Genomic DNA, 26,701 nt, shown 5'->3' with positions numbered 1-26,701 from the left:
TATGGATTGGGGATGAAATGAAGACGACGATGTGGAGACATGGCAGAAAACAGGATCCTGAGATTTATTGGTGGACGGAGACCCTAAATCTCCTTGGAAAAGAACGGGAATGCTTGGTTACTCCCCCCCCCCACCATTTAATGGTTAGGAAACACAAAGTCTCTTTCCTTCCCCCTCTTGCAGGTGTAGGGCTTGGTTCTTTGGCAGAGCCAACGGAGGGCGGAGGCTTTCTTGGAAAGGGCTACCATCTTCCCCACGGGAAAGTTGCAGTGGGTTGTTAAGAGAGTCCGAAGTCAGAGAAAAGAGCCAGCCGATAGCACGTGTGACGGCTTGTTTTTTTTTCCGCTGAAAGGGGCGGGAGCTTAGGCGACCCCGGCGGTCTGAGAGAGCGGGGGAGCAGCCTCCCTCTGTCTTTATTAGTAGGGTGAGCGGGAAGCGTGAGAAAGAGTCGGCGCCGCAGCGATCTGGTGGGTGACGGCGATGCCCGGAGAGCGAGGCAACATCGCGACCATTGGCGGGACCCCACAGTAAAAGAGCTCCTCGCTTTGCCCTCCAAACTTCGCACTCCCAAACTTTCAGGGGAAAAGGAAGGAGAGCCTCGGGCTTTGAAGAAGAAAGCGGACGCCTTCTCCGTGCTTGTGTGGGGGAAGACTTAGGAATAACGGTGCATTTCTTGCGGACTCTCCAGTTTAGTCCGTCCAAGGCTTCGTAAGATCATCTAGCCGTGGCTGTGACGGGACAATATCAAACGCGGCTGCCTTACTGTTAAATCAGTGCGGTGAAAAGCGCTCGCGTGGTTTTAGCCTCCGGCTGGCTCTTTAAATCCCGCCTGTAAGTGTGCATTGTTTTGTTTTTACCTTCTTTAGACTTAGATAATTGGGTGACTAAAGAGACAACTAACTGTCCTATCTGGTCAGACGCTTGAGGGTATAAGAGGATCCAGGATTAGGCTAGGTAGATTCAAATCAAATCGGCTGAATCGAGACTGTAATCCAATTCCGCTTGCTAGGAAAAGAATCCCATTTAATTTAATGGGATTTGCTTCTGTGGAGTCAAATGTACCAGTGGGAGGAATGCAGAACAATATTAATTCTCTTACCAGAAGAGAATCTCATTTCCCTTCTGTCTCCATCCAAACGTTTCAAAGTCTACTTTATTTCTCAAGAGTTCATCGTTATTTACACATCAGTTGCCTCCTATTTTCCTTTCTGTTTTTCTTTTCCAGACCTGCTTCTTTTTTCCTATTCTTTTATTTTGATCCTTTAACTATCATTATTCCACCGCTTAGCTTGCTAGATTAACTGATTGCTGTTCCCTCAATAGCTCCTTGCTTTCTCATGTCACATCTATAAAAAAAAAAGATATATATATATTTTAAAAAATCAGATTTCTGCAATAGTGGCTGGTTGATCGATTATATGCTATCAAACTGATGTTGGTTCTTAGGGACTGCATAGACTTTCATTATGCAGACTAATGAATCCTGAAATCTTTCACTTTTTGGCACTGCAAAAGTATTTCCTTGATGTATTCCCAACAATGATTTTCATTTTTACTCCTCCGGCAACTTAAAATAGGTTCCAATTTTGTTCATGCAGTCCTTGTTATCCATTTTAAATTATTCTGTCATCTTCATTGTACTTATTGCTCACTTCATATTACCTATTTTCACAATCCAAATAAGTGTTCTCTGGGACTTAGACTAGTTACTGCAGTATACAGAACTATATGAAGCAAGTCTGTTCAAGAACATGCCATAGTCTCACATATATGGATAACTCTGGTCATTTTACCCCAAAGAAGCTTGGCAACTTAAATAATCTGCTTAAAAATGCTGTTCTGTGCATTAATTTTTGCAATAATATGAAATTTGCTAAGATGATATCTGTCATTTTAATTAGGTTTCATACAGCTTTGAATTCAAAGTAAAAATTAAATTTGCATTTAAAATTTATGCAGAGTACTTTTAATTTTTTTTAAGTGCTATATTCAAACAGAAGCAAAACTGGAATTACTTATGAAAATGCATACTTATATATGTTGCTTTTCCTCTATTTAAGTAATATACTTTTCATCTGTTTACATTATCCTCTACTAGTTTAGTATAAGTTACATACTTATAGTATTTATTTGTCAGGCAACGTAGACTACAGTATGTCTGGTATAATGCCAAAATATTTAATATTTATTTCAAGTTGTATAGAATTCTTCCTCCATTGAATAGTCTTTATTTTAAAACTGCTACTGTTGTTTTTTGAAATATTTGGCATGGCTGTATAGGTAACTAAATTTTACGAAGTTTAGTAAGATCACCTTGTTTTTATGCTCAGATTTTACTAGCATAAGGCTATATGGAAGCTATAACTTTGTTTTCTAAGAAATAAAGAAAGGGGGGAATCAAATAGTGTATAATGTATATCAGCTAATAAATGAAGGACTGATTGAGTGAACTCACCCAGCCAATTCATGCAGAGACTTTGCTTGGCCATTAAATGCTATTTGGGACAAAGAATGACAGTAAAAGAATTTTACTGTCATTTACAGTAAAAGCATTTAAAGGGGGGGGGGGTTAAGTTTGTGTGTTATTCCCCCTTGTTTATATTTAAATTTGTATTTCTTCTATAAAAGTGTTCCACTTAGCTTCAGATTCATATGGCAGAATGTTTTGTATACTAAATAAAATCCACTTAACAGAATTCCAAATTCCTACAAATGTAGAGTATGATTTTCATTTCTCATATAATTTAGAGTTTTGAAAAAACTATATTATTCAGTATTTCCTCAATTACTTGAAATAAGATGAGATTTTTGTTTGATCTATTGTGTTTCTGCTCTGTATTCTCAGTGTGTTTTCCTGATTCCTAGATTAGAACATGGTAAGGAGTACATGAACACTGTAGTAAATGTATATGTGGTATATCGTATACTAGAAACATAATATGTTCTGAGTTTACTATCTATATATTAAATGTGGTAAAATTTATCTGTAATATTGCACTGATGGAAGGAACAGTATGTCAGATCTTGAACAGCCGCATTTGGAAGCTGCATAATACATAGAATAAATAAAAATAGCAGGCATCGAAGTTGTTTTGCCCATTTTTCTCTTGCTCTCCTAAGTGCAATTAAATATCATAACTCTTCCTTTGCACATACCTAAATATAGACTGTAGACTTCTATAGGCATTTTGTCTTTACCTCAACCTGTAAGTTACACTTATTTCCAGTGCAAGAAATATTATAATTGATGTAGTAGACTGGTTCACATTTATTTGTGAAGCAAATTGATCAGTCAGTTTAATCAGTGGTTATTTGCTCTCCTACTACTTCCAATTTCTTCCTCTTACACGTGTGACATTTTGAGCAAATTAATGGACCAGTGAAATCTGGAGATATGCTGGGCATAGAAAATGCTACTTTATTCTTATTTAAATTTATACTTTATTAGAAAGAATAGGCCAAACTGAGAGTATAAAGCAATATATTCAGTTCATTGCCAGTAGTTGAATGCTAATTATTTGAGACACTTCTGTGCACATCTGTTAGCCAGGAAAGGCAAGTTTATATCACCTATTGGTTCTCCGATTGCTGCAGACCTCAATAGAAGAAAACATGTTACTTTCCAGAGAATTATCTGGAAGGGCCGGAAAAGAGTCTGCTCATACTTTACTCAGTTTTATTTGATTAACTCTTAAACTTGGGCAATGGAAGGGCTATCGTCTGTCTGTCTGTCTGTCTATCATCTATCTATCTATCTATCTATCTATCTATCTATCTATCTATCTATCTATCATCTATCTATCATCTATCTATTTCCTGTGTTATTGCCAACGATGTATTGTGAGTGAAAATGGATTGATGAGATTATAGAAAAAGTAAAGTGGAAAAGACTGGAAAACCCCCCACTAGATAATCAAATTCCACAACACGAAAAAATTACTACAGCAGTGTATGAAGCTATATAATACACTCTTAGTTATATAATTTAAAAAGGAAAGCTGTATAAGGTAATGGATATGTGTTGTTTTGGAACAAATGTTCTTGCATATTGATAACTTAATATAGTATTTATGCTAACATTTAAGTATTTCAAATTTTAAATATTCCTTTTTGTACTTTTTTCCTGCTTTGTATTAACTTAAATGATCTATTGTACTATCAGTTTTATATTTCGTTAATTTAATTCTCTGCACTGGTGTTTATGCATGTTCATCTACATTATGCCTGCCTTTGTATCGCAAGTGGGTAAGATAAAATGTATAATATTATTTATTGTATTTAAACAGTTTCTTTTACTATATTGCAGATACCTGGTGATTTCCTGGCCACTGAGATGTTTTGAATGCTGAAATTTTCTTTCTAACAATGAATGATTCACAATCATCATCCTTGACTGCAATGCCTAATATTACGTGTGATGGAGAAAAAGAAAACGTATTCTTTTCTGCCACCTTCATGACTGTTGGGATTTTATCCAATAGCCTTGCAATAGTAATTCTCATGAAAGCATATAAGAGGTTTAAGCAGAAATCAAAAGCATTGTTTTTGTTTTTTGCCAGTAGCTTGGTTATCACAGACATGTTGGGCCATCTCATCGCTGGAACTATTGCGGTATTCGTATATGCAAATGAAAACATAAGGAAAGAATTATGTCAATCAAAAATATTTTGCAATTTTTTTGGTAACTGCATGGTGTTTTTTGGACTTTATCCTCTTTTTCTGGGCAGTGTGATGGCTGTGGAACGCTGCATTGGAGTGACAAAACCAATATTTCATTCAACAAAAATGACTTTTAACCATGTAAAAATAATATTTACAATGGTGTGTCTTTTTGCTATTTTCATAGCTTTGCTGCCAATACTGACATCAAAGAATTATACGGTTCAAGCATCAAAAACCTGGTGCTTCTATCAAACATCTGATGTTAGTGATTGGGAAGATAGATTTTACCTCTTACTTTTTTCATGTTTGGGTTTTTTGGCCCTTGTTATTTCACTTTTGTGCAATGCCGTGACAGGAACGACACTTTTAAGAGTCAAATTTAAAAGTCAACATAGACAGGGCAGATCTCAACATTTTGAAATGATCATTCAGCTCTTGGGTATAATGTGTGTCTCTTGCATTTGCTGGACTCCTTTCCTGGTAAGATCTTAATCACACAATCACTTCCATTCCCATGTTATTTATTGGTTCTCTTGTTCTGGGATAATATCTTAAGATCTTGGGTTGAATATAGTGATACAAACATTTTCTAGATGAGGATGCTGACTAATATGCCAAGCTTTCACAAGATGGTTTAATGGAAGTTAGGGGGTATTTTCTTTTTCTTTTTTCTTTTGAAAACCAATTCCTTAGATAATGGGACTTATGGTGTCACAGGGAAGAGTGTCATATAAAAATGAAGAATATTTATCAAAGCAGGGGATGCAAACAGTGAACTGCATCACACCTTTGCTTTGAAGGGCTGTTCCATTTAAAGCTGTAATGAAATAACGACCTTCAAATATCTGCAGCAATACGGAAGGGAGCGCCAATATTTCTTGTAACAGTTGTAGTTTTTTCCTTAACAAAACCAAAATTCAAGTGGCTACTTTGTGTTTTGAATGCAAATCCACCCATACCTTAAGTTTGTACTTACCACTAAAGTATTTACTACATGGTTTCTTCCCCAATATTTAAATAAGATGATTAGAGGGCTAGAGACTAAAATAATAAATTTAAATTTAATGAACTATAAATACAGTGAATGGTTGCAAGAACTGGGTTTTTCTAGTATAATGAAGGAGAAGGACTGGGGTGACATGATATCAGTCTACCAGTATTTGAGGTGCTGTAACAAAGAAGACAGGGGGCAATCTAATCACCAAAGCATCTGAGAACAAGACAAGAGGTTAAAGATGGAAATTTACAAACAGCGAATCAACCTAGAACTAAGAAGAAATTTCCTGGCAGAATAATTATGGTAGTCAGTGAAACTGGTTGTCTTCAGAAGTTGTGGATGCACCATCACCAGAGGTTTTTAAGAAGAATTTGGACAGCCATTTGTCCAGACTGATATAGAATCTCTTGCTCAAGCAAAAGGTTGGAGAAGTAGACCTCCAAGATCCCTTCCAACTTTGTTATTCTGTTGTTATTTATGGGTAACAAATTGTAAAATATGAGGCAGACATTCAGTCTAGTCTTCTGTGAAGAAGGCATTTTATTAGCTTGATTCAAATATCACCGCAAACTATGTTTAAAATAGTTTGAACACACACATTGTTGCTAATCATCATCTGTTTTATTTGGATCTGACTTAACACATTCTAAGTAGCATATAAGGTTTATTCAACAAATCATGGGTAAGGGATCTTGAAACCTAAGGAATTGCATGGCAAACAAAGGCCACTGTTTTTATTGTAAATGTGTTGCTTTTTAGTACTTGGTTACAGAATGATAAAAGCCTAAAAACTGCAATAGCAAAAATGCACAGGAAGCACATTTAAAATAATACTTTGTTAACTTTGTGTATTTGGAATCAATTCATGCAATGTGGTCCCTAACCATGGATTGGCATAATATTTGAATGGCCATTATATTTTTAAATATGGAAGAGCTGTAATTTATCAGCAAGTTACCCCAAGCGAGATGGGCAGTAAATAAATAAATAAATTGTAAACATAATGACTATTTTCAAATTCCATGAAATATGTGATAACATTTATTTTTAATTCAGATGTATAAATGATTCTCATTCTCATTTATTACGTAACACTACAGTGTTTTCTGACTACAAACTAGTTTCATCAGCTAAACAGTTTCTATTTATTCTAAGAGAAATCACATGCTCTTCCTGAATAAGTATGAAATGGAATATTTTAAGACATTTCGGATTGATACTTGAGACAAATTTGACATAGAGCTTAATGTTATTTACATAAGATATGGGAAAACACCTGGAACTTGGGAATTATTAGGGACTAGGGATTGTAGGAAATTATTATCTTAAATTGCACATCCTTGTTTCTTTTAATTAAAGTAAAAATAATCTAGTACTGTTTACATTATTGGAGAATAATGCACTATATGTCGATATTCAGTGGTTAAATATTAAGCCATAAGGTGCATTAGAAATTCAATACCACTGAATCAATGAGGACTGGATAATAACAAAAACTTTCTAAGTCAGCAGTAATGTTTTTTTTATCATTAATGTAGATGAGGGTACATCATAAACAGTGTCTTTAAAGAATGTTCAGCAAGAAAAGAGTGATAAAAAGAAGCAATATGTTTGTGCTTAGAAGAATTTGCCAGATAGCACCAAGTGGAAAGAATGTCCTGTTAAACTTTTTACAAGTCTATCCACAAAACATTATTACGATATGAATTAACTGTATGGCAAGAACAACCATATCCAGCATATATGGAAATATGCAAGTTGTTTGATTAAAGAGAGCATGAAAGATTTCATTGTTCAGTATTTCATGATAATCTTAACCTTCTTAAATCTTTACACTACAGTACTTTGATCATTCTTATTGAGGCTAATGAGAGTTCAGCCCAGATCATAATGACAGAAATGCAAAAGTCCCAATTACAATGCAAGTTTTACTAATAGTAGAATTACCTATTTAATAAATTATATCTGCTTTATAAAAACAATTTTCTTTGGAAATCAGTTAATATTGTATAATGCAGAAATATGCAGTCAAGTGTTAATCTACATGTAGCATCAGTCATATGAAAATTAAGCATGTTCCAGCTGGATCAACCATCACAAAATAAGTAAAGTTGTTTTACATAATAAGGTATTAATACCCACTGTTACACTTTTAGCTTGAAATAATTAACTGTAAAAATAATTGAGTAATTCCATGCTAGGTTTAAAAACCAATTTTTAATCTTGATTACATTATTACAGTGACTGATTCAGAATCCTTTTCTGTTACCTAGTTATGAGCAAGCCCTCTCTATACTTCTTTTATCATGAACGGATTATTAACTATTTCTATATGTAGATACATTTGGTCATAATCCAACAGCACTTTGTAAGTACAGCAGTACCATAATGCATTGCATCTCTTAAATTCAAAAGTCCTAGCCTACTTAATAGAAAGTAGAGTACTTTATATGGCAAAGAGCACTGAACATAATTATCCTTTAATTGAAGGAGAATGACCTGGGCAAAGAGTTCTATTTGTGGATGGACATCTGATTTCTCAGTACTTAGAATGCTTGGTTTACAACTTTTATCCTGATGTTTTCTTAAGGATTTTATAAAGTATTGTCTACTTTCACATTTAAGATTTCATTATATTTTTATGGTATTATTTTAAAAATAATCCTGTTTTATTTTACAATAGCATTATTTCATTCTTCATTTTACATTTCTTTCTTTTTTACCCCATCCCACAAAAATATTAAACCGAGCGTGCTTTACAGCTAGTTACATTTTTCCAAGTTATTCTTTAGGCAACTGAAGCCTTTACTGAAAATTTCTATTCCTTTAAAAACTTGAAAAGAAAATGTAATCAGTAGAAAAACACCTTTCCCATTAGATGCTTTCTTACTTTGTTACTTGTAGCAACTCAAGAGCACTTATAGAGAATCACATTTCATTCAGACAGGAAGAGATTAATAATGTGAAAGTCTGGCGTATCTGTTGGAAAAAAGAAAGTATTTGAAGAAACATCTTCAAGGCAGCTCTTCTGTAAGATTAAGAAAAAAGGAAAGGGAAAATATTAATTTGATATTAAAGAAAGTCTTAAAAGTAGTCACCACTATTCTTATTTCTTCAGCTGTCTGCTTCAGTTTAATATTTCCTGAAAGAACCTGATTAGGTGCTTTTAAAAGAAAAGTGAACATCAATACTCCACAGGATCTGACACTTTCTTCTTAATATTTTTAAAGATTACGATCATTGATGTACCCTTATTACTTTTTCACACTTTGTTTGCTTCACATCTTGGTAGAAAAAGGAAATCTCTTGATTATCAATTCTATTAGAAGATTTGAAATACTGAATTTAATATTTTAAATATTAAATAAGACAAAATATTTTCTTTAATCGTGTATGGAACACATCCTCTAATAAATAGATAATTCTTTACTATGTTTGCTAATGCATAAATATTGCTTCTGGACTTTTTGTACCTTTCAGGCTCATCTAATATCATGTAACTAGTAATAATTTCCTTCCTATGAACTGGCAATAATAATTGCTGCCATTTTTCATTCTGCCTCACATTTCAATCACAGTTAAGTTAATAAGTTTATGTAAGCAGTTTTCTAAAATGTCTTACAGGCAAATTACTTTGGTAGACTTAGTAAAACTATATAATGTGGATCTGCAACTAACACTCTCTTTTTTGAATGTCAAAAAAAATGTTTTGGGAGAACATGGCTGAGTATTTGCTTTTGAAATTTATGGATTTAAAGTGCTTGTTGCTTACAGTAAAGCCTTATTCATATCATAATCAGTGATTTTTCCCCAGTACACAAAGGGTAGTGGGAAGTAATTACTGCCATTCTTTAATTGCATGTTATCATCATCTTAGATGTAAAGTCTTTTTTTTCCCCTCATTTGGATGGTATAGAGCAGGAGTCCCTGACTCCCAGTCCATGGACCAGCACTGATCCAGCATTCCAGAAACTGGTCTGTGCAAACAAGGGAAGCCCCATCTTCAGGATGCAGGCAGAATGCAAACCCATGGCCTCTCCGGTCCATGGAAAAACCTTTCTCCATAGAATTGGTCCCTGGTGCCCCAAAGGTTGGGGGCCCCTGATATAGAGATGCTATTTGTGAACACTGGATTCTGTGTGTTTGTATAGAATTGTATCTATTTGTACAGATACTAGCAGAGATTGTAAATTGTAATTGTATTGTATAATTACAATTGCATTGTAAATTTTATATAAGAATGCACACCCTATGCATATGAAGATAATTTGGCCAACCACAGTATTTTTAATGAGAATAATGAAAATCACTGATTTCCCTATGCCATTAATAGTTATTATTGCTGTTGTTATGGATATAGGTGTTTTTTAAATGGGCAACTTACAGGGAATTATATTCACTATAATTTTCATTGTATCATTTGCAATTATACAATTGTATATAATTGTAAATTACAATCCCATGTCAGTTTCCTTTAAAAATGTTATTCTGTCTCATCATAAGAGACCTATTAAAATTAATATTAATTTTAATACAGTGCAATATTTTAAAGAGTATGGCTCAAAATCAATGGCACAATAAAACTCAAAGAAGAGCCTATCATTTCTGATATCTTTACCCCCAAATCAACAGCATAAAACATGCTGAAATTAAGAAATAATAATATATCTCTTTATGAGCAATTCTTTGATTATCAGCAAAACTATCTGCAGTGGTGGGATGACTTCCAATTGGCAAAAACTTCTATCTTATTCTCCATCCTATTTCTATCTCTCTCTTCCAAAAAGCAAGATGCTTTTGCACGTTTACTTCTGCCCTCTGTTCTTTCCAATCAAACAACAACTAGTTGGCTCCGTAAAAAAGCTAAAGTGTCAAGAAAAAGAAGAGTAGGAAAACGGATTAAGTGCTAGCTTCTAGTCCTACTTTGAGTGGTCCCTCATTGACTAGTTGTAGGATCAATGCCACTAGCAGGTATTCTACACATCACCATAAAAATTACGAAATTGGCAGCAATACTAAGGGGATCTCAGTCTGGGTGCGTTCCAGGATACACCCATGAATTCAGATGCCTAGATTTTAATGTTTAAGGCTATATAGCTAAAATTTGCTTGTCACTTGTTCTTTGGATATCAGATATAGCCTGTGATATATTCTTTAATTACATCCTATTTGGATGAAACAATGTGTTCTATAGTGAGATGTAGAACTTCAGAATTCTGTGGTAAAGTGTCTTAGATGTTGGCATCTCTATTGTACAATATTTCCGTATACTCCTTTTAAAAAAATCTTCTTTGAAACTGATACCATGTGTCCATTGTTATTCTTTACCAGATCAATTTGAGGTTGCAAACTCCTTCTATCTTGAAGATCCTTTGGAAAAAATGTCTTTGTTTTTCTATGCCTGTTTCAATCTTCGGTATCTGTAGAGCTGTTTTAATACTGTTTGTGTCTTCTAGCAGTTGTCTGAAATAAGACAGCTGATTTTATAGATAATTTATTATGATAAAAAATGGTAATATTTTCAGATAAATGTAGTGCAGTTGGGAGCTGATAACAATTCTTCCTTATAATTCTGTTTATTATAATTCAATGGGAGAATCCTTCTTTTAGTTCCTATGGAGGCTCAGTTACTTGGATTATATGAAAGTACCTCCTGTGGGGTAACTTTGCTATCTCTATATAAAGGCTGGTCATCATAGCTGTTTACTATCATGCAAAAGACAAAATACTGAACTGAATACTATGACCAGGCACGTTTATATTAATTTTTATTTTGCATGCCTTTAATTTTAAAGACTTATTTACAAATAATTTTAAAAGTAAAATTTATATTTATCTCTCTAGATTATTTATTTTAATAGATACATATGCATTTTTGGATCAGTTAGAAAACCAGATGTTGAACATTTTAATAGTCTTTTATTTAGATTGTTAAACATTTTATATAATCTTCAATTTTAATTGCTTTTTGGCTCTGCATGATATCTTCAATCATAGGACTCTAAAACTTCACCCAAAGCCATAGAGAATAAGGAAGATGACTTTGATGGGAACATTCAGGAACTATGATCTAGGCCAAGGGTGTCAAATGTGCATCATCACGGCAGTGTCACGTGATGCATGGCCAGTGTGTGATGCAGCTGGCCTGTGCGCTGCAAGTTTGACAGTCCTGATTTAGGCAAAGGGGTTGAAACATTTTTTAAAGTTGAGAAGAATGACAGAAATTGGCTCAGGCAGATGCCTTCCTACATAACAATCACTTGCAAGATTTTGTTATTATTACTAATCTCAGTAAATGTAGTTTTAGCTGTTCTGCAGAATTGATTTTCTTTTCTGATTTACCTAGTAGGACTGACACACGCTAACTTCTTATATGTTTAGAGCATGTCTTAAATTATTATACATGCTTTCATCATATTTGTGACATATATTGAGAACATCATAATTAACAGAAAAGTTAAATCCAAAGTATTTCTTATTGGCAGTCGAGAAGATAATACTTGCCCTTTCCCGGTACTAAAAACTTAGATTGTTGGAAGTTGACTGCTATTAATGATGGTCATACAGTAATCTTCTCCTCCTCCACACAAGGAGAACCAGAACTCCAGAAAAGCCAACTGGTATTTAGCTGTTTTTATAAATGCACAGAATGATAATTTCCAGCTATTATGTAGAATAGCTGGAGAATACCATTTCTACTTACGAAGTTTTTCAAACTATTTTCTATGTTTTCAGTGGCCTGACTTTAATAGTAAAGTAGCCTTTATCCCTTTCAGAAGAATATAAGTATTTAATTATAATAATCTATCATTGTGTAGATTTGATGCAAAAAATTACAAGTTGGGGAGTATGGCATTTGCAAATAACTTCAAATAAACAAAATGGAAAAAAATTGTAAGAAAGAAGAATGTAGAAATTAAGAGTAAAATAATTTTGTAAGGGTCAGAATTAGAAATGAACACAAAAGATAATTATAGGAATGTAATTCAGTATGTAAGCAATACTACATTATATTAAATATTCTTCATCTGATACTAGTTCATAAGCAATATGATCTCTTTTCAAAAAGAGATTTTGATTCTTTATAGCAACTTTAATTTTTAATGGATTAATTTTTAATCCATGATGGTTCAAATCCAGAACCAGTTCCTATAAAAATATATCTAAAGTAGTTCCAGATATCAATGATTCCTATTTTACTGTTAAACCAAATTACATGTATTATTGTTAAAAATAGTAATATATTTTTGACTTGTTTTTTTTCTGATGAATAATATAACATTTCATTTTGTAGGTAATCATGGCTATTATTGGAATAAGTGGAAATACCTCCAAAAAAATAGTATCCTCTGAAACTATAATTTTTGCTCTTCGAATGGCAACGTGGAATCAAATATTGGATCCATGGGTATATATTCTTTTGAGAAAAGCTGTTCTTCAAAAATTGTATGAGATTGCTAGAAGATTTTGTGGAGTACACCTCGTTCATTTGTCTACATGGGAACTCAGTTCCATTAAAAATTCTTTAAAAGTGGCAGCCGTTTCAGATTCACCAATTAGTTCCAAGCTGACAAATCAACAAATCAGTATAAGAGTACCATAAAGTGAAGCACAGAAAATGATGAAAGTAAAGGTTTATAATTGAAACCCAAGAAGTGGCTCCAATTATAGATAGGTCTCAATCTGGAATTGCTAGTACAAGATGCTTGACTTGTGAATATAAAGAATTTTTTTTATTGGACATGCACAGCCATATCTAGTGTCAAATACAGGTAGTTCTAGATTTACAAGAGCTTGTTTAGTACTGTTCAAGTTACAGTGGCACTGAAAAATATGATTTATGACCATTTTTCATAGCAATAGCAATAGCGCTTGGACTTATATACTGCTTCACAGTGCTTTCCAGCCCTCTCTAAGCGGTTTACAGAGTCAGCATATTGCCCCCAACCACTTGGGTCCTCCCTTTACCCACCTCAGAAGGATGGAAGGCTGAGTCCACCTTGAGCCTGGTGTGATTCATACTGCCAAACAGCAGTCAACAGAAGTAGCCTGCAGTATTGCATTCTAACCACTGCACCACCATGGCTGATGGCTCATAGTTACAACATAGTTACGATGACAGTATCCACATGATTGTGATCAAAATTCAAATGCTTGACAACTAGATCACGTTTATGACTTTTGCTATCCCAGGGTCACCTGGGACAGCAACATTCTGACAAACAAAGCAACCTTTTGCAACCTTCCGACAAATAAAGTCAACGGGGAAGCCAGGTTCATTTAACAACCAGGTTACTAACTTATCAACTGCAGTGATTCATTTAACACCTGTGGCAAGAAAAGTTATAAAGTGGGGCAAAACTCACTTAACAATTCCTGTATTTCAGGAATTTCTAACACAAAAAAAGGGAGACAATGATTATACATAAAATTATTTAAAATGTTAAAAAAAACTCAATAAAAATAAGATTTTAGTGGCTGTGAAATAATTTTGAATGAAATAGAGATTCAAATGTTTGGAATTTATGTTAAAATGAAACTAAAAACATGTCATCGAATGTAAATGCTTAACAGCAGAATTAAAATAGATTGTTCTTGAAAATGTTTAGTTCTGTTAACACTTCAGGTGGTAGCAGAATGAAACAAGGGCAAGCATGAAAAACTAGATAATTAAGTGACTTAGTGTTGAATTTTACAATGGATGTGCAGTGAAATTATGTAAAAAGCATTAATTTTGAAAATGTTCCTTGTCTTGTTACTATAAAGCTTTTGCTGTTTTTTTGCAAATATTTTATCTAAATCTTATAAAACAGATGGAATATTACTTCCTAGATTAAATAGCCCTGCATTTTGGATTTTCTGAGCAGAAACAAATATAAATTGGTATAACACGATAAATTAATTGTGTAATCTGAAAATTCCACCCTACAACTTTAATGGTTACTAAACAATTGGAGGCTATATTATATTGATATTTTGAATTATAGTCATATGATTATACAATTACTTCCAAAGTATTTTTAGTGTTTAAGACCACGGTCAATTCACATGTATGCATAGAAAAGTTGTATAGCATATATAGTATTATATGTCAAATGTTAATTTAGGTTTAATTTTACTGTTATTATTTCATATTATACTTTGCAGGCTCATCTTATTAATAGATACACAAAAAAACATTTGCTGGTTTTATTGAAAGTAGATTCAGGCAACATTAATGTGAAGATTACATCATACTTGGTTTGATAAAAGAATGCATTGCATTTAGTTTAAATCATAATACTTCATGTTAAATGTAAATACATTAAATATGCACAATAAATTTAATTTTCAATACACAAAAGATTAAATGGGAGCTTTTTATACATATTAATATATTATTAAATTAACAGCTTATTAAATTGATTTACACATGTATAAATACAGACTCTTAATAGAACGTATATATGTTCTCTCTGTTTCTCTGTCTCTCCCTCTCTCTCTCATAGACCTTAGCTGTAAATTGTTAGACGTTAGCATCATTTCATTGTTTGTATATAGCTTCACATAGTTTTGTATAAAATGTCTGTATAAATTTACAGAATAGAATAGAATAACAGAGTTGGAAGGGACCTTGTAGGTCATCTAGTCCACCCCTCAAGCAGGAAACCCTACACAATTTCCAGACAGATGGTTTAGATTTAGTAAAGTTCTTAGGATCTCAGGTAATCAAGTGCCCACTTTTTTCCTCACTTGCACTATGTTGTAGTTTTGTTTAAAAAGCAAAACTGGTAAAGATAATTAAAGTAGAATTTTACAGAATGAAATCAGTGTGCTAAAGAATGCCAGTGCTGCTGTTGCTATTATCAGTAGCCTATAATATTTTATTACTATTCACGTCTACATGCTTGTCATCCAAAAGAAATATAGGCAGTGTTAGGTATACAAGAGAGAAATAAAGAGAAAATGCAAAACTTTATTAACAGTTTTCCAAGTTTAGGCCTGTACAATTTCTAACCTACCATACTGAATTATCTCCATCAAGTGTCTCTATTTTTATGTTCCAGAAAAAGATCTTATTTGTTGAAGTCTAAAGGTGGTGAAAGATATTTCCCAAATTACTGGTGTGACAGTGATAGAATGATCAAATGTTAACATTTAGATGAAGAATTATAAATATGTGGGAGATATCCGAATCATTTTGTTATCATTTCCAATTATGTGCAGCTTTCTTGAATAAATATCATCATCTGGTATTAGGAGAGAGCAGGCTTGATTATAAACAGCAAGATTACAGTTCAGTGATAGGGCATGTACTTATACATGGAAGGTATTAAATTTGTAGTATCTTCAGGGAAGGCTGGAAAGGGGCTTTTTCAAAGATTTGTGAATTGCTGTTAATATAGTAAATACTGAGCTAGATGGACCTCAAATCTTACTTGATATAAGAAGCCCTCTAATCTATGTTCCTATAACAGATTGATACTATCATTATACAATGCAACCGAGCCCCCTCCCTTTGCTATGATGTTTGAAACTCAACTTTTGAAGATAGAATCCATGGCATTACAATGTTATATCCAATTTACGGTACATAAGAATATTTCTATTTATTCAGTGGTACTTCCCCTCTACAGTACTTAGGCCATGCATCTTGCAAGTCTCTTCCGGGTGCTCTCCAAATTTCTGGAGTAGTTTTGGGAAGAGGGAGAGAGATGGTTTAGAAGAATCCGTTATTTTATGGATTTTATTCCTTCACTATAATAATTCTTTTGGACGAAAACCTGCCTAGTGTGTTTGAATGGTTGGATTAGTCTCAGCGACTATGATTGATGCTCATCAATAATGTTGTGGAAATCTTCAGAAATGAAAAGAGTAAATGATATTTAAATTTGTGGGCTTGGAGATGAGTGTCAAGTGAATAAATCTATATGTAAATTGTATGTATTTTTTCATTCTGGCTGTATTGTTTTCATTCTGTATGTATATTTCTATTTATAAATTGTATAAAATACAGAGTAAATGTATGATGTAGTGCCTCATTAAATTTATTATAATGTGCCTTTATTGTTATGATGTGCTTGGAATAGCAAGGGAGAATCGCAAATGCTGAAAAAAAGTCACACTGTGAAAGTCACAAAAGTATTACAAATACTGGGAATTTTATTGCTGACTGTATGGTTTCAGTATTTAAAGGTGACTGCTAACTTTTTGTGGTTGCAAATAAAGCTATTTAATATTTGCTCCTTTTGATGTTTTGTCCTTGGAAACAAAAAGAACATAACACTATTACATTCCACCAGAGTTAGGTAGAACATTTGATCATTTGAATTTCTTTTTCTGTACCTTTCTCACTCAACTGGACAACAGAATATCCAAAGAACTTGCATGTCCAGGACACAGACCTAAATATTTTCAGAGTTCAAACTGTAGTTGGATTTTATATTAAGAAGTGCTATTTTAGATACACTATTTTTTTAAATAAATAATATACTCTGCATTATAAACAAATATATTAGAGAAAAAGATTTTAGCCTAGTCTTGAATTTCTGATTTTCCATGTGCGGTGTGGGAATTCAAATAGAGCATTAAATTTGGCTAAATGTTACCCATTAACCCTTTTAAAGGTAATAAGAGGCTCTTGATATTTGTTTGCTCTTTACTTACTTTCAATTAATAGATTATATCTAACACACATGTTGTTCTCTTATAATTGGGGCCTCAGTGAACCAGGCCATGGAATACCTGTCTTTTTTTCCTTTATGTATAAACTCTGGAGATTTGAATTTGTGACAAAATAATGGATGCAATAAAACCCTAGAAGGCAAAAATAAAATTAAATCTTAAATCAGGAACATTAACTAAAAGTGACAGAATGAAATGCAGTGAGGCAATTGCAATCTTTTTCACTTAGGAAACTAATTGATGTACAGCTATAAGACATAAAATATTTGGTTTGGTAATAGTTTTGAAAAAGGTAGTAACCAGTTGCAAACTAAACTGAGTCACCAATTCAATGTAACTATATTGTATCATAAATACAATTTTAAAAAATCAACAGAAGTACATTTTCTAAATTATGGGAAGTCGTCATTTATCCATTGCATTTTGATGAAACCTCATGTCAAGTTTAGTGTCCATTTTTGGGCACATTTTAAGAGACATTCAAAGGCAAACAGGTTTAGAAAGGAAAATTCCAATCTAATTTAATGTATGGTAAGTTAAATGAAAAGCATAAAACCAAAAGATTATTCCATCTTGTTTTTAATAAATTCCGTTTATGTTTTATTAAAATAAAACATTCCTTGAGGGCCACATGGAGAGTGCAAGTGAGCTAGCTTTATGTACAGTCTCTAGGTCAGGCCTGACATGAACAGAGACAGATCCCAATTCTCTCTTAAGTGATGTGTTTGTTTGGATCCGAGCAAAGATGCCCAGTTCCCCCCATAAGGCTGGGAACAAACTATGTACAATAGTTCAGCAAGCATTTATACTTTATTGCATTGCATAAGTAAGGAAAAACACACTCATTAGAAAGGAAACACATATTAGCTATGGAACAAGACAGATATTAAAATAGTCTTATCACTTCCTCTCAATTAGTGAACAATTTCAGCAAAGTTTATTTAAAGAAACTATTGTGATATCCAGAGAAGCCAGAGCAATTTCCTTTTAAAGCAGTGAGATTGAGATTTATGGCTGGTGAGGCACTGACACAGGGATTTCAGACTTGTGGACTTCAACTCCCAGAATTCCACAGCCAGGCATGCTCAGTTCCGATTTAAAGCAACAGTATTTGTTTTTCTCCTTTGCGAAAGTTTTCCTTCATTCTTTTTCTTCTCCCTCCCCTCCTTCCTCCCTCTCTCCCTCCCTCCTCCCTCTCTCAAACAGACACATGCACACAGAGAAGTTGGATCCCTCTCTCACTCACCCAATCTCAAACAAACACAAACACAGAAGTTGGATTGGATATATTTTCCAATGGATTGAAAGCAGCTCCTCTGCCATACCCCACCCCCCATTCCCCTGCTGCCTTACGAGCCTTTGATTGCAGGTGGAGCCACGTTGCCTTTTCAAACTTGTAATCAGTGAATACTTTTATCCAGGGGTGTGTGTGTGTGTGTGTGAAAAGGCAATGTAGCTCTACATGCAATCAAACTACACTTGGGGAGGGATCTACACTTGAGGATGAAGTTTGAATTCCTCCCCCTCCCTCCATCCCACACACGTACCTTTTCCAGCTGTTTCAGAGAGGATTTCAACTCTGCTCTTGCCTGCCATCTTGAAAAGAAAAAAATGTAAAAGGAAAAAGGCAAGAGCTGAGATCAGGCTGAGCTAGTTGCTGCCAAAATCACCATGTGGATGACTCTGCTTAACTGTTTAAAAAAGCCTCTAAAAAAACTCCCTTTACAGGAGGCAGGAGAACGACGTGTCTCATCTACATAAGGAATTTTTCGGCTTTTTAAAAAAAAGATGTTTATTAACAAACATGTAAAATACACACACAAAAAAATAAGATGTACACCACATTTATACAATACAGTGTGAACAGGAACTTCCTGTTTTTTATAATAGCAGTCATCAATCGATACCGCTCACCTTATATTATTTCCCCTTCTATTGTATTTCATTTAGTGTTCATCATTCTTAACCCTCTTATTTTACTCATAATTTTTATTTTTGAGTGTTATTATATTATTTCATTGATTTTTGTTTCTTTCCTCCATCCACCTATACTAAGGGGACCAGATGTCCCACTTTTGGCGGGACAGTCCTGATTATTAATAATTTGTCCTGCGTACCGCGGCGTTTCAAGTCCCACTTTTCACCCGCTTTTCACCCGCTCTCCTCTTTTCAAAGCACACATAAAGTAATTAGCAAAGGGTGCAGGATGTTTTTCCCTGTTGCACAGCAGAACGATCCTTCCCCTCACCGGAGAGCCAGACAGATGCTTTTAAAGGGCGGATGCCATGTTTCTGGAGTGAGGGTGGTGGCAACTCCAGCGGCAAATTTAGTAGGAAGATTCTCGCTATGGCTTCCACCCGGTGGCGGCCATGAACGGCGACCGCAGCCCCGCAGGAAGGGAGCCTCCTGCCGGCGCCCCTCGGCTCCCAACCTCCCTCAAGAGGCACCACCAGGCCGGCTGCAGGTGCTCCGTTCCCCCCATCCCCACCCCCAGATCCACTCCAGCCGCGGGTGGGCAGGCGCCACTTCCTGGCTAGAAGTGCGGTGGTTGCAGCCCAGCTTGCAGAGCCCCTCGGGAGCCACCTGCGAGGGTTGCTGTGGGGCTGCCCAGGTCTGAATGCCAGCGAGCTGGGCCGTCCACGTGGGCACAACAGCCTCAGAGGCCCCCCAGGATCCACTGCCTTCGCTGCGCTGCCTGTGTGACCCTGCAATGCTCTCCGCGCACCCTGATCAGAAGGCAGTAATCCTCCCTGGCGGCATTTGCGAACCGCCTTCCCTGTGGGCTTTGTGGAGGGATTTCGCCACGTTTTGTGGGAATCCGCTTCTGTTGCTCGGTTTTATGCAGCTCCGCCATTTTCCAGGGCTGTGGGCTGCAAGTCCCAGGATCCGGGATGCGTCGCCTGCTGGCTGGGAATTCCGGGAGTTGAAGTCTGAGGTTGCTAAACTCTGAGGCAGCTTCCTTCCCACGAGCCCCAGACCCCCAATATCCCTGGCCTCCCCTCCCCGATGCTTCCCCCTTGACCAGTGCACAAGGGTCTGAGAGGATTCAAAGGTTTGAGAGTTTTGGCTCTCCGGTTTGTCGGCTCTTTCACTTTCCTTCCTTTCCTCAGATCCCTCTGTCTGCTCCGGTCCCTGTCATTGGTCCCATCATCATCCCTGCCAGCATTTTAAGGCATGCAGGATTCCAGTGAAGCGAAGCAGGCGGAAGCATTTAACAGATGAGTTGGAGGATGACCAAAGTTGCCCCCGGTGCAAGACCACAGGAACCCTTCCCTCAATCTGATGGTCAACATTTGCGGGCACACTCTGTAAGTGTCTCTGGCTTGCAGAGGAGCAGTGGGAGAAAGGCAAGAGGCTCTGCTGTTAGGGCTTGGAGTCTCTGCAGAAACTGAAGATGGAAAAGCCCAATACAGAGGATTTCAGAGGATCTCTGCAATAAAAACATTGAAAGGTAAAGCCGCCAAGCTCCTGCCAGTGCCCCCGCCCATGGCAGCAGCGCCTCTCCCTCCACTTGGAGCACCTGAACTAGGCACCGCATTACCCCTGCCCCCTCCTCCTCCACCATGCTTTTGAGGAGCCATGAGGCCGTGGGAGCCAGTAGGAAGACAGTGGAGGGGACGGGAGCAGGAAACAAAAGGCCCCATGGCTTCTCAAAAGCACGGCGGAGGAGGAGGCGGTGGCGGCAGGGGTAACACGGTGCCCAGCTCAGGTGCTCCGAGTGGAGGGGGAGGCGGCACCACCGCTGCCACGAGCAGGGGCGCCAGTGGAAGCTTTGGCGGCTTCACCTCAGCGCTAGGCGGCAAAATTTTTAATCAAGAACACACCGCCACCCCTCCATCAATGGTGTCCCGCTTTACCAATTTTAAAATCTGGTCACCTTAACCTATACCATTTATGCCATATCTGGTAGAATTCCGATTCTTCCTTTCCCTGTATTTCTTTAGTTAGTTTATCCATTTCGGCACAGTCCATAATCTTTCTTATTATTTCATCTTCATTTGGGATTAATTTGTTTTTCCATTTCTAGGCAAAGGCAATCCTTGCCGCTGTAAGTATATGTAGTATTAAATACTGGATTTCTTTTTTGTATTTCACTGACATAATTCCTAATAAAAAAACTTCAGGTTTTTAATCAATTCTATTTTAACCCCTGCTATTGCCTCCAGCCAATTTTTGATCCTTTTCCAAAAAATTTTTGCCTCCTCACAGGTCCACCATAAATGATAATATGTTCCGTGTATTGATTCGCATTTCCAGCATTTTGGGGAGGTATTTGTTGAAATTTTAGCTAACCTTGATGTTGCCAGGTGCCATCTGTAAAACATTTTGTACTGGTTTTCCTTGTATGGAACTGATAGTGTCATTTTTAGATTTATTCCCCAAATTTTTTCCCATTTGTCTAATTTAATATTATAGCCAAAGTTCTGCGCCCATTTTGTCATTTGTTCTTTCACAATTTCCTCTTCCATTTTATACTTCAGGAGGAATTTATATATTCTCCCTATCATCTTTCTATCTGGGCTTTGAATAACTTTATCCAATTCGTGTGGTTCTGTTTCGATGCCATATAATTTAGTATCTTTATTGTATTTAGTTTTGATTTGGAGGTAAGTTAGCCAGTCAACTTTCATGTTCTGATCTGCCAATTCTTCAATTGTTTTTAAATTTCCCTGTCTATCAATTAAGTCTCTGTATCTTAGGATTTTGTTCCAATCTGTAAAATTTGGGTGAGTCGTCCTTTCTGTTGGTGATAACCAACTTGGGATTTTCACATAGTGGATTTTTTTGATTTTGAACCATTGTTGCAGTAACGCTCTTCTGATTAAATGATTTTGAAAGTATTTGTGCGTTTTATTTTTATCATCCCATAGAAATGTATGCCAGCCTGCCTGCAGGTCATGGCCTTCTAAGGTCAGAATTCTTTTATTCTTTAGCTCTATCCAGTCCTTCACCAATGTTATTGTTACTGCTAATGCATATAAATCCCAATTTGGTAATGCTAAGCCTCCCCTCTCCTTGCTGTCTTGCATTGACTTTAGTTTAATCCTCTGTTTTCATCCCTGCCAAATGAACCTAGTAGTTATTTTCTTTAATTCTTGAAAGAATTTTTTACCTGGATTAATAGGTGCGGCTTGCAACAGGAATAGGATTCTTGGTTAGATATTCATTTTAATTGTTGCTATACGTCCCATAAGTGATAACTGAATATTTTTCCAATTTTCTAAATCTTTCTTTATTTGTATCACTAATTTATTATGATTATCATCTTTAATTGTGGAACATTTTGCTGATAGCTAAGGAATTTTTTGGCTTTTAACCCTTGCTTAGCTCTGCTCCAGTGATCATAAAGTCAGACTAGATGAGGCACCTCGTTCTCCCACCTCCTCCTGTAAAGGGCACTTTTTTAGAGGCTTTTTAAAACAGTTAAGCACTAAGCAGAGTCACCCACTGTGACTCTGGCAGCAACTAGGAGCCGAGGTGGCGCAGTGGTTAGAGTGCTGTACTGCAGGCTACTTCAGCTGACTGCTAGTTTGGCAGTTCGGCTGTTCAAATCTCACCGGCTCAGAGTTGACTCAGCCTTCCATCTTTCCGAGGTGGGTAAAATGAGGACCTGGATTGTTGGGGGCAATATGCTGACTCTGTAAACCGCTTAGAGAGGGCTGAAAGCCCTATGAAGCAGTATATAAGTCTAACTGCTATTGCTATTGCTAACTAGCTCAGCCTTTTTCCTTTTACATTTTCTTTTCTTTTCATGATGACAGTGGTGAGGCTCTGCCTCCCTGCCTCCCCTGAGTGCACGTCCCTGTTTTAAAGACTTGTTGCTGTCCCAGCTACCTCTGACACATCTTTGCACAATCAGGCATCTGTCTCCCAATTAACACAATTCAACATAGGAACTTTCATCAAGATCACTTAATGAGAGCCTTACCAACACTAGAACCTCAGGTTTGGACATTTTAGATTTATGATGAAATGCAGCAGGGTTGTTCACTCTGGTATCCAAGTACTTAGTTACGATGTTTTTCCTGGATTCTACCTGTTCGTCAAACACATTTCAGCCATTGCACTTTCCTTCTCTTTCACCAGAATTTTTCTATAAATATATCAGAATTCCATGGCATTAATGCTATTCAGAATGATGCCAAAAATTATATTGTGATATTATAGTGCAATGCTGCCCTTTGGTCCTTGCATCATCACACTGAACAGAGATTTATAGGAGGTAGAATTTGTGTCACATTGAACAGTTTTATTATTGTTCACCTTTCTGCCTTGTAGACATCTCTGAGACCTCAGAATCTAGACATGCGTCTAATATTTCTGTGTGGATGTCCTACTTTGGTCACATATCAATTATCATTTGAAGACTAAAGCTACAACAAGTGTATATTTTAGTTTAAACCTAGGGAACCTTTCGAAGGACAAACATCTATTTCATATGCATGAAGTTCCAGACTCAATCTGTGGCCTGGCACTTAGAAAGATCTTTCAAGGCCCTTCCCTTAAAATGCAATAATACTCAGTAAAGATAGCATTGAGCAAAGTAGATCAATGATTTAACTTTTTGGCTGGGTTAGGATGTAATCCACAAAGAATGGGGTGAAGTGCTGTGTTTAAGCTAAAGACAAAGAGACCACAAAATTAAGGTGACCAGACGTCTCGATTTCAGCAGGACGGTCACGCTTTATAACAATTTGTCCCGTGTCCCGGGCCGTTTTTAAAAAATCCCGATTTTCTGGCTTCATGTTGAAAGCCCAGTGGATTTGCTTAAGAAATCCTAACTGGGACAAGACAAAAGACACCCCGTCTAACCTCTCTCTCTGTCTCAGTACTTTCATTGAAGATATTAAAACTTTAAAGCAAGAAAAGGGACCCCCCACCCCTTTTACCTCATTTTATAAGAAAAAATGACCAAGTACCATAGAGCTCCAGGAAATGCTTGGCTAGAGGGGCCGCGAGTGTTACTTCCTGGATTTTCCGGAGGGGAGGGGAGGTTGGAGGTCGGCTCGTGTGGAAGAAAAAATGGTGGCAGAGTTTCTTTGAAAAATATTTCCCTGACTAATTTCACCATTTTAATTTGATCAGTTCTTTGTATTAACATCTACATCATTCTGGATTGATAAGTGAGCTGGGTTTTTTTCTTTTATTTTTTTAATGTATTTTAAAATAATATTTTATTTATTGTGCATAGGATTTTTTAAAATAGCTTTATTCTGTGTGGATTCTTTTTTTAAATTGTCTTAGACTATTTAAAAAAAGATTCTATCCAAAATACAAAATACCAGCTGCAGTTATTCACTTAAGAACTGTGGCAAGAAAGGTGGTATAGTGACCAAAGTTACAATGGCATTGAAAAAAGTGACTGATGACAATTTTCCACACTTAGCAACCATTTTCACACTTAGCGACCATTGCAGCATCCTCATGGTCACGCGATCAAAATTTTGATGTTTGGCAATAGATTCGTATTTATGATGGTTTCAGTGTCCTGGGTTCATTTTAATTGCCTTTTGACAAAGTCAAATGGGGAAACCAGATTCACTTATGTTACTAACTTATCAGCTGCAGTTATTCACTTAAGAACTGTGGCAAGAAGGTGAAAAAAGTGACTGATGACAATTTTTCACACTTAGTGACCATTTTCACACTTAGCGACCATTGCAGCATTCTCATGGCCACGCGATCAAAATGTTGATGTTTGGCAAGAGTTACAATTTATATTTGTAAATTGTAGTTATGTTGAAATAAAAAAAATTACAATGCCATTTTTGTGTTATATGAAAAATTTTGTTGCTCCGTATAAAATTTTTAATCAAGCCCCCTCCCCCCCTGGTCACCTTACACAAAATGGCATACTACTGAAGCAAAGCAGGACAAGACAGGGCCCTGATTTTAAGCTGCCCTGAGTTGCTTGATAGTGAGATGGGCAGCATATAAATTTAATAAATAAATAAATAAAAGTAAGTGGGTTTTGCGTTGGAATGGACACAATCATTAGGCATTATTATAAGTCAGCTAGACTCTCTCTTTTTTTTTTTTTAGCTTTTTCAACAAATCCTTGCAGTGTTCCATTTTCAGGTTATTAAAAGTCTTGAGATGTATTTCCTCAGATTTCTAAATTTTGCCTCTTTCCTGAATACCAAGAGCACTTAATGCATGTCCGTGATTTCTGTGCTACTGGCACGTACTCCCAGATTCCTCCGGACATTTGCATTCATAAGTGTTCTTGGGAAACTATTTTATGAAGGTCAAGAGTAGGATGTTTTAGTGCATTGTTTACTTGTTCCATTGCTAAACTTACATAGGTACTTAACTTTCTGCTTGCTTAATAATTTATTATTAAGTGCTATATCATTAGGTCTGAAATGTTTTTTTAACTGGCTTCACACGGAGAGCTTGACAATTAAAATCCTATAAGCATGCTTGGCTTCAATGCTAAAGTAGACTAAAAACCCTGTTGCATCCAAAATCATCCACAAAGGAAAGAACTAGATTTAGTGGAAACTGGCTAATGCTGCAAACACTTCTTTATGTCATATCTAGTCAATATATTTTCTTAGAAGACTGAATATAAAGAACATGAAAGGCTGGGAAGAAAGCCAATGATTATAGTCTTTGTGTACTTAAAAATGCACTTGACTGAGGCCAGTATTCAAAACTGATTACACTAATTAAGCTAGAGACCATTATACTGATTAGCCTCAGAGCACTGTTGAAGAAACACATCTGTTATATAATTGTAAGAAAAGATACTACCTTTATTAAGCCAAAATCAATTTAATGATTAAACGGAAAATATTACCTATGGATAGATAGGATAGGATAGGTTAGTTTTAAGGTATGCATTTAAATCTTTGTCTTTGAGATAACGAGGATTTGGGCTTCTTTGAATTTCAATTTTTTACTGGAAATCCAGGTATTTCTCCTCTCCTTTTTATCCTTTCTTCCAGGTTTGTTTAATATCAATAATTCCAGATAGATTATTAGGGATGAAGTATTACAAGGCAGATAACATGAACAGAATACCACTGACGGTTAGCTATAACTCACAGCTCAAGCCATACAAATGTATTCCTAATAAATCATAACACTTACTGAATAATGACATTGTACTTGGTGGTAGCCCATATAGAACCTGAGTTGAGTACTCAGAGCCAGCCTGCCCTCACCTTACCATCACAGGTTACAAAAACTTCACAGAAAAGGCTAGCGGCACTTTCACGTGATAGTCCTCTAATGGTTTTCTCTACTATTATCTCCTTCCTTCCTTCCTTCCTTCCTTCCTTCCTTCCTTCCTTCCTTCCTTCCTTCCTTCTTTTCAGTTGGTCAAGATAGAATTATGTTATCTTCAATAACCAAAAGTATATACGATCTATT

The 26,701-nt window shown here is 35.9% G+C and overlaps 1 protein-coding gene across 1 annotated transcript; it reads left to right on the top strand.

Moving 5' to 3' along the window:
* The first annotated feature begins 433 nt into the window (after positions 1–433).
* On the top strand, positions 434–13,496 carry PTGFR (prostaglandin F receptor). Its single transcript, XM_032217381.1, has 3 exons — positions 434–831; positions 4,307–5,142; positions 12,954–13,496. Exons 2-3 carry the CDS (start codon positions 4,366–4,368, stop codon positions 13,260–13,262), a joined length of 1,086 nt encoding a protein of 361 aa, XP_032073272.1. The 5' UTR covers positions 434–831; positions 4,307–4,365; the 3' UTR covers positions 13,263–13,496.
* The last annotated feature ends 13,205 nt before the right edge of the window (positions 13,497–26,701 follow it).

This window comes from Thamnophis elegans, chromosome 5 (genome assembly GCF_009769535.1).
Source record: "Thamnophis elegans isolate rThaEle1 chromosome 5, rThaEle1.pri, whole genome shotgun sequence".
Lineage (NCBI taxonomy): Eukaryota > Metazoa > Chordata > Lepidosauria > Squamata > Colubridae > Thamnophis > Thamnophis elegans.
Note: the sequence above shows the minus strand (reverse complement) of the source record. Positions and strands in the feature narration are given on the sequence as shown.

Bases quoted from the DNA above. Each gene is read 5' to 3' on its own strand.
- PTGFR (XM_032217381.1), top strand. From the start codon at position 4,366: ATGAATGATTCACAATCATCATCCTTGACTGCAATGCCTAATATTACG. The intron at 5,143-12,953 runs GTAAGATCTTAA...TTCATTTTGTAG, and splicing joins TTTGCTGGACTCCTTTCCTG to GTAATCATGGCTATTATTGG.